Genomic DNA, 13,738 nt, shown 5'->3' with positions numbered 1-13,738 from the left:
CATGTCCTGTAAATCTGGTCTGACTGTCCCATGTCCTGTAAATCTGGTCTGACTGTCCCATGTCCTGTAAATCTGGTCTGACTGTCCCATGTCCTGTAAATCTGGTCTGACTGTCCCATGTTCTGTAAATCTGGTCTGACTGTCCCATGTTCTGTAAATCTGGTCTGACTGTCCCATGTCCTGTAAATCTGGTCTGATTGTCCCATGTCCTGTAAATCTGGTCTGACTGTCCCATGTCCTGTAAATCTGGTCTCTTGACTGTCCCTTTGGTTAGAGAGTAGCTCATGTTCACAGATACTAATTGAACTTTCCTCTGCCATGGGAATAACATTTTGGAATTCAGATTTTTTTTTTGCAGTGGAACAGAGGTGTCAGTGCAGACCTGAAAACACACATGTTGCTCATCTGAGAGATCTGCCATTCAGCTGCACTGACTTATGCGTTTATTTATCTGATACAGTTCTCACATGTTTTCCCCCTTCAACTCACTCTACAGTGTCGCTCTGGCCATTTACTACCACATAAAGAACAGGTAAGGAGACTGCTACTTAACTGAATACTCGAATAACAAGTTGATACGATATTTTCCGCTCTCAACTGTATACTGGTGCGTGGAGAGTTGGATCAGCAGAATAAGTCACTTGATGTGTGTTGATGTGTTTTTTGCAGGGACATGGATGGAAGGATGCGGATCGAGATCTTCGATGAGAAGCTACACCCGCTCTCGGTAAAACACCCCTTGCATTTGTTTTGAAAAGATGACTTTAGTGTCGGCTTATTGAAGTCTTTCTGCTTATCATAGATGGCTGTATTTCTATAGTGCTCATCTAGTACTTATACCACTCTGAAAGTGCTTAATAGTGGAATGACTGAAATGACAGGAAAGAGCTGACATACAAATAAAAAAAAAAGTTTGACATTAAACATAATTAACAGCGGTCAGCCGGTCACCATTTCAAAGTTATTATTTTTTATATATATATATTATATATATTATTATTATTTATATAATAATAGCCAAACAAATGCACTAGCCATCAATATATTATGCCAAATGATTAGGGCCTATTACAAAACATAAAAAAAATATATATATCTGTTCAATTAACAAGTCCCGAGTCCTCGTCTGCACCTTCCGAGTCCCAATGCAGTCAATGCTTGAGTCCAATTCGAGTCACAAGTCTTGAAAATCAGTCCAGGACTTGGACTTGAGTACTACAACTAGGGATCGGTACCGAATTAGGTACTTTTAAAGGTACCTACCGAATCACGTCGGTACTACCGAGTACCGATCCACGTGAGATCCGTCGGTGGCAGATTTTGGTACTATGTAATTTTTTATTTTATTTTCGTAAAAAAATATATATATATATATATTTAAACTTTTTTCTTCACGTCAACATTCACACGCACAATATACGCTTACCTAGGATTTGACTTCAACAACAAAGGAGTCGGGGCAATGGCAAGCCAAAAATGGTCGAAAGTGTGATTATTTGAAGTTTGGATTTTATAATTTTTTTTACAACTGAGGTAGGTAGATTACATTTTTAGAGACTAAAGTACCCATAAAATGTACCATTGGGTACAGGTATCGATTCACAGGTACCGGTACCGTATAGGTTCAAATGTGAACGGTACCCATCCCTAACTACAACACTGCCCAGGGGTAATCAAACCCCTAACCTTGGCACTGTTTGTTGGTGCCATGCTCAGAGTGCCAAGCGCTCTACCACATGCACATCAATATTTCACCAGACGCTGGAACACAGGGCTGCCTCGCAGTGGGTGCCCAGAGGTGGCAGTGGCTCAGGAGGCAGAGCGGTCGTCTGGTATTCTGGAAGTTCCCAGTTTGATTCTGGCTCCTCCCGACTTCATGTCAAGTGACCCTTGAGCAACACTTAAAGGAACACGCCAACATTTTGGGAAATTAGCTCACTGTCTTCTCCAGAGAGAGACAAGAAGATAGATACCAGTTTCCTCTCTGTGCGTTCAGTAGAAAGCTATCTGGCTGCACGTTAGACCTAGCTTAGCACAATGAATGGAAGCGGACAGTGCCGGTTAGCCTAGGCATTGTCCAACTAACACCTCTCCCGAAGGCTAACCGGCACTGTCCGCTTCCATTCATATTGGACATATAATTAATTATGAATATACATGTATATACCTCCTCATACTCTACTTGTCATCTGTACTTGTGCTGAAGTTGACCCTCCCCCTCTAACTGGGGGACATTGAACAATATTACACAACAGTAATAGTATACATTAGGGCTGACCCCTATTAGTCGACTAATCGGTCGAAAGGAGCCGTAGTCGACTGCCAACCTCTTAGTCGAATACAAAAAAATATATACCGGTATATATATATTTAATTATTATTATTTTTTTATCATTCTTTCCAAAAGAAAAGAGGCCTAGAAGTGTGGTTAACGCTAATGGCACGCATACCAGAGGCTAACTGCCTACGAAAACAGGCACAGAGGCACTGAAAGAGGATTTCACCCATCTAATGAACACACTAGACTAGACAAATATCAAGATGTATCCATCAGTGGACCAATTGCATGCTTTTGCAGAGGACAAGAAGCCTTCAGTCGACTCCTTCAGATATTAAGCACCCCCCACAGCCGACTAATAGTCGACTAATGGCAAATTTTGGCCAATCATAGTCAACTATCCAAATCCTTAGTCGGGGACAGCCCTAGTATACATTAACTTTTTTGCCTGTTTTATTGTTATTTTATGCAGCCTGTAGATGATTACAAGCCAAAGAACCACTTTTAGTGCTATGTAGCACCCTTTTTGATAAGCGTGTAGAACCGCAGGCCTTTGCACACACCCAACCTTCCCTCTACTGCTAAATCAGGTGTGTTATTTTTACGCAGCCTGTAGACTAATAGGCTGCCCTATACGATTTTGTTGTTATCTGACAATAATTAATAAGTTAATCTAATCGTGTGATGTTCTGAAAACAGCTTTATAGAGCAGAAAAGGTTTAAGCATGATACTTATGATTAGTCGGAAAATAAATGCTCACGTCTACAAATTCAAATTGGCCCAAGATTATCATCTAACAAAGTATTTTCCTCCCCTCTCTGCTCTGCTCTCCTCCCCCTCTGCTCGCCCCCCCTCTGCTCTCCTTCTCTCCTCTCCTCCCCCCTCTGCTCTCCTTCTCTCCTTTCCTCCCCCCTCTTCTCTCATCTCCTCTCCTCCCCCTCTGCTCTCCTCCCCCCTCTGCTCTCCTCTCCTCTTCTGCTCTCCTCTCCTCTTCTGCTCTCCTCCTCCCCTCCTCTCCCCCTCTCCTCCTCCTCTCCTCTCAAGTTCAAGTTTCAAGTTTCTTTATTAGTTGTCATACAGAAATACAGAATACTTTTGTATGAAATGCTTCTTTCTGTTTTGCTCCTGAGTGTGCTAGATAAAATATATAAGTAATATATAAGTATGAAATAAGTATAAAATAGAAAGTCAAGTACGTAAACAAGTGTAAACAAAACAAAAATGTTCAATATACATATATACAATATACAATGCAGAGTAGAGAAGGTAACGGAGTACAAGTACAATGCAGAAATGGATGCAGATGAGGTACAATTTAGCTTGTGGTGCCACCTTGTGGTGGTAAGGTGCAATGTGCAATGAGGTATGAGTTTTAGTGCAATCTCTTTGCCAATAAATATAAAGTGTTAAAAGTGTCTAAAGTTTGTAAAGTGGGTGCTACAGTGAGTTGTTTATTTAAAGTGAGTGTGTATACATGTGGATGTGTGTGCTGTGAGTGTATTTAATGGTTTGTAGTGTTATTGTCATTGAGCATCCTGATGGCCTGGGGATAGAAGCTCCTTTTTTTTTCACAATTTTTATTTATTTTCCCTTTTCAACATGAAACAAGACAACACAATACAGTACATATATATATACACACCTATATATATGTTCCATAAGGCGAGATTGCCTGAGCACCCATCATCTCCAGTATCGACAACCAAGGTCCCCACCCCGTGAGGACCCCAAATCCGGCGCCCCAGCGAACCAGAGCATCATGCCTCTTTAACACTCGACTCACCAAGACCTCGAATCAGGGGCCCCCACCAGTCCGAGACCGCGTCTTGTTTTCTTTTCTCATATTTTTATATTCAGAGTTAATGATATTGTTTACACTGTTTCTCATACTTATTTTTGTATATTTGGTATTATTATCATTATTATTTTTTTCTCAACTTCTTTTTATTTGAATAACCGGTGTACAGCAGATACATGTCCCACAGCACACAGCAATTATCTCACTCTCTGGTCCTTTCCCCCACCTGTGGCCAACAAAACTAAATAAAGACGGGACAATAATAAAATTAAAAATAAACGATACTAAATAATAACAACAATGACAACAACATCATTGTTATACAACAGACAGGCCTCTTACGCGTCTGTTGTACAACTTCTTCCACTAGGGAAACCCACCTCCAAAAAATACACAACCGGGGATAGACACCCCAAGACCCCCGGTCCTCACCCCTCCCCCGACCAAACAGCAAAACCACCAATCGACACGGCCAGTGGCAGCATGCGGATATATTCACATACCGCCATTAGCCGTATCAATCAACAGCCCCCCCCCCCCGAGAAAACAGCGGAGACCAAAGGTCCCGGAACATCCACCCTCGACCACGCTCCTCCAAGGTCAATCTCTCCAATGGAAGAAGCTGGGATATCTGATCTTGAAACATCTCAAAAGTGGGCGAAGAGTAATTTTTCCAAAACAGGAGAATACATTTCTTGGCAAAGTATGTTATAACAATCAGCAATCTGTATTTTTTTGGATCCATCTGGATCTCAGGTAATTCATTTAGTAAGTAGGCACATGGAGACGAGTCAAATTCCGTTTCTAATACAGATTTTGTAAATTAATGAATACAATTCCAGAATCGTTTTAGTTTATCACAGTGCCAAAACATGTGTAGAAATGTTCCTTCGTTAGTTTTACATCTAGGACAGTTTATTGAATTATCTCTAGACATTTTATGCATTTTTATTTACCTTTAATTGTGGTCGATGACATTAGTATTTCTTCTATTTCATGTAATTCTAGTCTTAGTTTATTTTCTCTTCTCAGTATATGTATAATGTTTCGCATTTGTAAATATTTAAAGAAATCGGTATTTGGGATGGCATATTCTGTTCTTAAATCCATAAATGATTTGAACTGCATATTTGTGTGAAACAGGTCTTTGAATTGACTTATCCCCAACTGAGCCCATTTGAGTATATTAATTGATCTTGGATGTTTATCTAGATCAGGATTGTGATAGATAGGAGAGAATATGGAGGTACAATTGGTGATACCAAGTTTTTTTGAACGGTCCTTCCAAGCACATAGTGTGTTAAAAACAGTGAAACAATTACCTATGTTTCTTATCTTTTTAAATTGTTTTATAAATATGAGAGAGTCCAATGGTAACGGGTCAACAAATTTAGCTTCTAGCTGAAACCACTGTGAGTCCCGTCTTCCCAACGACCATGACAGTACATTTCTTAATTGGGCTGACTAAAAATAATGTTGGGAGATTGGGGAGACCGAGACCTCCCATGGATTCTGGCTTCATAAGTGTCAATAACTTTATCCTAGGCATTTTGTTGCACCAAATAAATTTTGAGATGGGTCTATTCATAGATTTGAAAAATTCTGTAGATAAGTAACATGGTAACATTTGAAAAAGGAAATTTAGTCTTGGAAGGACGTTCATTCTTATTACATTTATTCTTCCCAGCAGAGATAATGGGAGCGTGGACCATTTACACAAATCAGTTTTTATCTTTTCTATAAGAGGACAATAGTTTTCCCTGTACAGGTTCTCTAGTTGCGGTGTAATGTTTATTCCCAAATATTTAAACCCTTCTGGAGACCAATTAAAAGGATATGTTTTATACATTGTTTCTGTTGGGGTCGTATGCAGGAGACAAGCATTTGATTTATTAAAGTTTAACTTTTTTTTTGTATTTTATTTTTTTATTATTTTTTAAACAAACACATAAACAAACATGACAACACACGATTAGATATACACGCATTGTTAACAGTGCACATCAAATTAAATCACTGTTTAAATAAATGTCTTATACAAGATATGCCCCTAATACCTGCTATCTATTCCCCTACACACATTATGCTCTTGCTCGCACCCCCCACCCTGGACCCCCCAATGGATAATCCATCCATTCTCATTCGCTCTTAACCAGACACTACCATTATATGCTAGCTTTTATTTTCTCCACCACTTCTAACCACATTGTCAATTTGGATTCATTGAGACCCAAAATTCTTGCTGTAGATATTTCTAGATAAAGTTTAACTTATATCCAGAGTATTTTCCAAATTGTTCTATTTCGTTATATAAGTGTGATAAGGACTGTTCTGGGTCTTTTATGTATAAAATAATGTCATCTGCGCGTATAAGGATATTTTATGTTCCTCATTATTCATTTTCAGTCCTTTAATGTTAATATTGTCTCGTACACATGACGCCAACAATTCAATCACCATCGCGAAGAGTGAACTCGACAGTGGGCATCCTTGTCTTGTCCCTCTCGTTAGTACAAAAAAATCAGAGGGAGCTCCATTGGTAATGACAGCTGCTTTAGGATTTTTATAGATTGCTTTAATCCAAGCGATAAAGTTCGGTCCCATATTAAGCTTGTCAAGTATAGAAAAAAGAAAGTTCCATTCAACCCTATCGAAGGCCTTCTCTGCGTCCAGTGATAGGAGCAGAGAAGGGCTCCGACTGGTGTCTAAATGATTTATTACATTCAAAAGTCTCCTTATATTGTCAGCAGAATATCTCCCTTTTATGAAACCTGATTGGTCTGGATTAATCAATTTAGGCAAAATATCTTCTAGTCTTTTTGCTAATAATTTGGTTATAATCTTGTAATCGTGATCTTAAAGACTAATAGGTCTATATGATGAACAATTCAAAGGATCTTTGCCACTTTTGTGCAATACTGTGATATGTGCTAGATTCATTGATTGAGGGAGTATTCTGTTGTGACAGAAATTATACATCATTGCCATAAAAATGGGGTGAAGTTCAGTCCAAAATTCTTTATAAAATTCAGCAGAAAAACCATCTGGTCCTGGGCTTTTATTTATGGGCATTAACTTAATTGTGGCCAGAACCCCTTCTTTTGTAAATGATGAGTTAAGGTATTGCTGGTCTAATTCAGACAATTTTGACAATTTTTTATTTTGTAAGTACTGGTCCAGTTGTTCTTGTGAATGAGAACTTTGAGATTTGTAAAGTGTATTGTAGAATTCAAAGAAAGCTTGATTAATCTCTTTAGGTTGATATGTTATATTATCATTGAGATTAATTGCTTTAATAGTTCTTTCAGTTTGTTCTTTCTTTAATTGATGGGCCAGTAATTTACTTGGTTTATTGCCAAATTCGTAATGCTTTTGTCTAACGTAATTCATTTTTGTTGTAATTTCATTTGAGATATTAAGGTTTAATTTGGCCCTGGCCACAATTAATTGTCTCCAATTGTCCTCTGTAGATGCTGTCTTATGAAGTGCTTCACATCTTATTACTTCTCTCTCAAGTTCTTGTGCTTGTGCTCTTTTTACTCTCTTTTTAAATGAACCATATGAAATTATTAGTCCTCTTAAAGTGGCTTTTGCAGCCTCCCAGATAATGTTAGGGTCAATGAGGGGGTCATTATTTTCCTTTATGTAGTTTGTAATCCATGTTCGCATTTTTTATTTAAATTCTTCATCTTGGAGTAATGAATTATCAAATTTCCATCGTTTGGTGAACGAGTTGTTCCTATTAAACTGAATAGTCAGGCATATTCTGGCATGATCTGATAAAATTATTGGGCTAATTTCACATTCCTTTATCATGTATATATATTTTGAGTAAATAAAGGCATAGTCTATTCTACTATATGAGTTATGTACATTTGAGAAGAAGCTGTAGTCTTTAATGCCTGGATGTAATTCACGTCAGACATCAATTAGGCCACTTTCTGCACATAACCCTTGAAGAACTTTTGAGGATTTGGAGCTATGGTTAGTTTGACTAGATTTATCCAATGCTGTCATTGTCATGTTAAAATCTCCCGCCATCACTCCAAAACCTTTACAGTTTTCATTGAACAGCAACACCATGTCAGACATAAATGTGGGTTCATCGGCATTGGGGGCATAAATGTTCAAAAAAGTAATGGATGTTCCCCAAATGCAGCCTGAAACCAAGACAAACCGTCCGTTTGGGTCTGTAATTGTTTTTTCTACTGTAAATGGTATTGTTTTGTTAATCAAAATAGCCGTTCCTCTGCTATGACTTTTATATGATGAGAAATAGACCTGACCTACCCATTCTCTTTTTAACTTTGCGTGTTCAGTGTCTGACAAATATGTTTCTTGTAAAAAAGCCACATCTACTCTGTTTTTTTTTAGAAGGGATACAATTTTTTTCCTTTTAATAGGATTTCCCAAGCCTTTAATGTTCCACGAATTTATTATTATATCTGACATGGTAGTTGGTGCAATCTTTGAGGATTATCTGTGACTGTATAGATTTGCCTCAAAAATATTGCTTCTTGCTTTTATTAATAAACATAACTAAAAAACAAAAACATAGAACACAAAACATACATAGGATACACATACATAGAATAAAAAACATACATGAAATACATCAACCCACCCCAGCCATGGTTTTCTGAACCACGACATTTATCCCCTTACTCCTAGTAGGCCATAGAGAGACAATAATGGAAAAAACTAAATAACTGAAAAAGAATTAAATCTTTCTTATATTGGCCCCTGGAGCTCTTGTCTTCAGTGTAATAATTTCCCTTTTATTTATTTGTATTTCTCTTTACACCCCCTCCCCTCTTCACTTCCCCCCATGTTGTTAAATATTAGTTGGTCACCTGATATTACTGAATGGGGCGGGGTGTTTCTTATTAGGCAGACTTTTTTTTTTCTTTTTTTTTCTTTTTTTATTATACTGCTGAGAGTTCTCCTCTCCACATACTTTTTAACATTCAGTCATTGTGACCTTCAAATGTTTGAGAGAGAAATATCAGTGCAAAACAAATACATATTAAATTCGTATTACCCTCCGATTTCTCTGGAAGCCCCAGCAAAACCAGATTTTTCTAATTGTTTTCTAATTCATCCGTTTTCATCTCCATTGTTTTTAATATCTTTTCGGCTTGGTGTAACTCTCGCTGGGTTGTTTGCAGGGTGTCTTCTTGTGTAGAAATCCTCTCTTCTGCTTCATCCAGGCGCTGCTTGTGTTTGTCGACTGCTTTGTTTGTTTTAGTCAGTCCTTCTTTAGTCGCCGATACTTGGTTTGTCACCTTTTCCAGACGAGTATCGATACGTCTAATCGGCCCAATATTGCAATGCGTTGAGATTTTAACTCTGACATAATTTCGACCAGAGTGGGGTCGTTGTCGTCTGTTTCAATTGTTTGGCCTTCGACATCTGGTTTGTTTCGCTGGCCTTTCCTTGTTGTTGCCATCTTGCAAATCACCACGTTTTATCAAAAGCCTTTACTTAATTTAAGTCGAAACTAAATTATTGAAATTGTCCTTGAGTGGAGGTAAGAATTGTAAGATTAATCACTGAGACAGTGTAGAGCTCTTAGGTCAGGCAGTCATCTTGTTTCCCAGCAACCTCTAGTGAAGCTCCTTCTGAGTCTCTCTGTGCTTGCCATGAGACTCCGGTATTGCTTGCCTGACCGCAGCAGTTCAAAGAGGCAGTTGTTTGGGTGGCTTTGATTGATTGATTGATTGAAAACTTTATTAACAGATTGCAGAATGGGTACAGTACAGTACAGCTCAATACATACAATTGTTAAGGGGATGCAGACCAGAGAAAGACTTTCGTCTTGTTTACATCAGGGTCCCCCATTTTCAATTCATCGTACCATATATGACATACAGATAGATAGTACTGCTACATCTATACATTTATGACATACCAGATTTGCAAATACAGTACGGTTTGTGATACGAAAAGAGTCCAGAAAAGAAGTATATACATTTGACGTAGAAACTGTACATTGGAGGAGGTTGGGTACGTGGGGGGGGGGGTACTGTACATTGGAGGAGGTTGGGTAGGAGTAGGGGGGAGGTTGGGTAGGAGGGGTGGGTGGGGGACACTGTACATTGGAATATTGACAAGACCATACTTGGTCATTTTTACTGTACATTGGAGGGGGTTGTGTTAGGACATTTACAGGGGCCAATTTCGAATTGCAGTCTCCCGTAGGTGTTTTTGAAAGTGGGTAGTGATTCACATTCCTTTACAGCTTTGGGTAGTGCGTTCCACATTGATGTGGCATAATTGCGAAACGTGTTTAGTCCCTTGTCTGAGCCGAATCTGGGTTTAACATGATTTGTGGAGCTCCCTCTGGTGTTGTGATTGTGGTATTCACTGACCTTTGGGAAGTATTTTGACATGTACATGGGTACCTTGGTCGTGTAGTGTATCTTGTAGACCAGGGCCCTCATTCATCAACCCGACTTACGCACAGATTTGTGCTTAACCTGTGCGTACGACCATTTCTAAGCAAAGAGTGGGATTCATCAATTTCAACTTGAACTCGACTCCGTGCTCATGTGTACGCACAGCTCGGAGCACACTTAGCTGACGCCCAGTGGTAGAACATCGTTACTACGGCATAAGCGCTCCTCAGTTCTGCATTAGTTTCAAGGCGGAAATAAGCTTCTGTGCATTAGTGTTCAACTTCTGTATGACCCGTAATTCATTATAGTTCATTATAAGATAGTGACAGTAGTGTAATTATAACGGGCTCACACGCGAACAAGAGGTTGGCCTGCTTGTTTGGCACGGGGGGGCAGACGCAAAACACCAACCTCCAAACGCGATTAAATATTGTTTCAAATAAAAAGCGAATTATTTTGTGTTTCATGTTTCCAAATAAGATTGGTCACGAAATGCTTTCTACTTCAATTTGTTGGTTAGAATAGATGACCTCCGTTGAAACTTCACTGAGACTAACAGTCTATTTGTGAGCTCCCGCTCAGATGTGATAATAATAACAATAATAATAATAGCTTCATTTTATATAGCGCCTTTCAAGAGACCCAAGGTCGCTTTACATAGATAGGGGGGGGGGGATAACAAAGTAACAGACATAGTTGACAGACACACAACATATAAATATGATGATGGAATTCATTCAAGATCCTCTCCACCCGGCCCGACTTCCGGTATGAGAGCAGACGGGTAACACACGTGCGATAGAGCTCCTGGTCAAATGAGTGAAAAAACGGATAAAAAAAGACCCGAAAACTAATTAAAAAGGAAAATGCTCACGAGAAGTAAGGAAGAGACAACGATTGTGAAGGAAATAGAAATGGAGAACATACGAGAAGGAGAGAATTTGAAGAAACAGAATCCCCGAAGCGAAGCCGAGAAAAGCCAGGCGAAAGAAGGGGGAGGTACCGCTGAGGCAGACACGGGAATGCCAGGATGGGCCGTGATCATGCAGGCCGGGATACTGGAGAACATAACAGCAGCGATAAAACTGAACACGGACACGATAAGGAATGATATTGGGAAGCTACGGGAGGAATTGAAGAAGGAACAGGAGGACTTCAGAGGTGAAATGAATACAGAAATCAAAAGGGTGGAGGAGAAGATGGCGGAACAGGACAGAAACGTGACCGAGTTACAGACTAGGACGTCACACGCGGAGGAATGGAACACGGAGATACACGAGGTATTAACATGTGTGATTCAGAAACAAGAACAGATGGAGACAAAGATGTCGGACATGGAGGGGAGGTCACGGAGAAATAACATCAGAATATGGGGACTGAAAGAAGGAGTCGAAGGGGAATCGGTGACCCTATATGTGGAAAAGCTTATCAAAGAACAAATGAAGGAAACGGGACTGGAAAAAATGGAGATACAGAGGGCCCACAGGGCGTTGGCTCCGAGACCACAACCGGACAGACCTCCGAGGGCGGTGATTATTAACTTTCTGAGATTCGAGGTTAAGGAATTGGTACTCAGAACCGCGTGGACCAAGAAGATTGAAATCGAAGGGAAAAGACTATCATTTGATCACAACTACTCGACAGCGGTAGCGATAACACGCAGGTCCTACGCGGGACTGAAGAAAACCCTGAAAGAAAACGGAATGAGATTCCAGTCACCCATGACCTCGCTAAGGATTCACTGGGAGGAAGGGGCGGCGATGTACGCGACGGCACGAGAAGCGGAGCGAGAGATGAGACGGCGAGGGATGAGGATGTCGGAGGACGGAGAAGGAAGGAGGCGGGAGGAACAGACGCGGAGCCTGCAGCAGAGATTGGAGAGAGCCCGCAGGTGGATCAGAGTGGGAGACCGAAACAGGAGGGAGGAGAGAGGAGGAGGCGGAGGTGAAACGTGACGGAGCGAGGACGGAGACGGATGAGGAGGCCAGACGGAGAGGAGGCGGGAGGAGGCGAACGGATGAGTACACGCACAAGAGATTGAAAAAACTATTCAAATAGAGACAAAGTATAGAAACTGAAATAACATATGCATAAGCACACATTCCCAGGTAGAGGCAGGATATAGAAATGAACGTAACGTATACATGGACACATAATACACAAGCTGATGGAGGAAATAAATGGAAATATAACTAGGTTTGATAGGCGAGACACAGAACATACTGAAACAGATATATAGACACATGCTGTGAGTAACACAGTTGGGAGGGATTAAGGGGATAAATGGACATCACATAGAAAATAGAGGAGAGGAAAAGAAAATAATAAGGGGTACACGGGAGACACCGCACACGGATATGGGAGGAAGGAGGGACAATGAAACATATGAGTCACATTGAGAGGGACCAAGAAAAGAGGGTCTTTGATCAAAAGGAAGGACAGAGCGCTTTTGACCAGGAGCTCGAAAGCAAAAAAAAAAACAGTAAGAAAGCTGGACAAAATATGACGAGCGATTGGGGGCAAGGGTTTCAAACCCCCAAGCCGTCAGGAGGGGGCCCCTCGTTAGGAGGGCAATTACCCCTCACCCACCAGCAGGGGACAGGGGGGGACACAGGGACCCCCCGAACGCCTTGGGAGCACTTTATGTAAAGTTTATGTTTTTTATTTATGTTAATCATTATATGTATTCGGTGAAGAGAGCGGAGGCTCCAACCGGAGGGGGGAATGAGTGTGACATGGGGGGGACTGACAGACGAAATAAGAAGAAAGATGACAAGGGTTAAAGGTATAAAAATGATGTCGTTAAACGTTAATGGAATGAATAATGCGATAAAAAGGGGCAAAGTGATGTTGAAATGTAAAAAAAGTGAGATGGAAGTGATTTTTCTGCAGGAGACACATTTGGTAGCACAGGGTCATGAGAAACTGAAGAGATTTGGATATGAAAATGCATACTATAGTTCCTTTGAACAAAACCCGAGGAGAGGAGTAATCACGTTAATCAAAAACAGTCAAATTTGAATTGATCAAGGAAGTAAGAGACAAGGAGGGAAGGTTTGTTCTGGTGAAGGGGAAAATGGAGGGCCAAATGGTTACGTTAGTAAATGTTTATGCACCCCCAGAGAGTGAGAGGGATTTATATGAGACCATTTTTGACATGATAGTGTTGGAACTAGAAGGGACCTAGACACCACGAGTACTAGAAAAGGACGGGCGCCCATCAGTAGATATATGAATATTCAGATGACGGAAATGGGAATTAC

The 13,738-nt window shown here is 40.3% G+C and overlaps 1 protein-coding gene across 2 annotated transcripts in view; it reads left to right on the top strand.

The window, feature by feature from the left end:
• Positions 1-13,738, top strand: part of LOC311226338 (cyclin-Y-like) — a 174,574-nt gene that overhangs the window by 116,381 nt on the left and 44,455 nt on the right. For both annotated transcript variants that reach the window (XM_084311761.1, XM_084311760.1), the window contains 2 exons: positions 497-532; positions 670-727. In XM_084311761.1, the coding sequence (XP_084167887.1) occupies positions 497-532; positions 670-727 (94 nt within the window). The remainder of the gene's footprint in view (positions 1-496; positions 533-669; positions 728-13,738) is intronic.

Source organism: Notolepis coatsorum (assembly GCF_963971535.1).
Source record: "Notolepis coatsorum genome assembly, chromosome: 4".
NCBI lineage: Eukaryota > Metazoa > Chordata > Actinopteri > Aulopiformes > Paralepididae > Notolepis > Notolepis coatsorum.
This window is presented reverse-complemented; position numbering and strand designations above follow the sequence as displayed.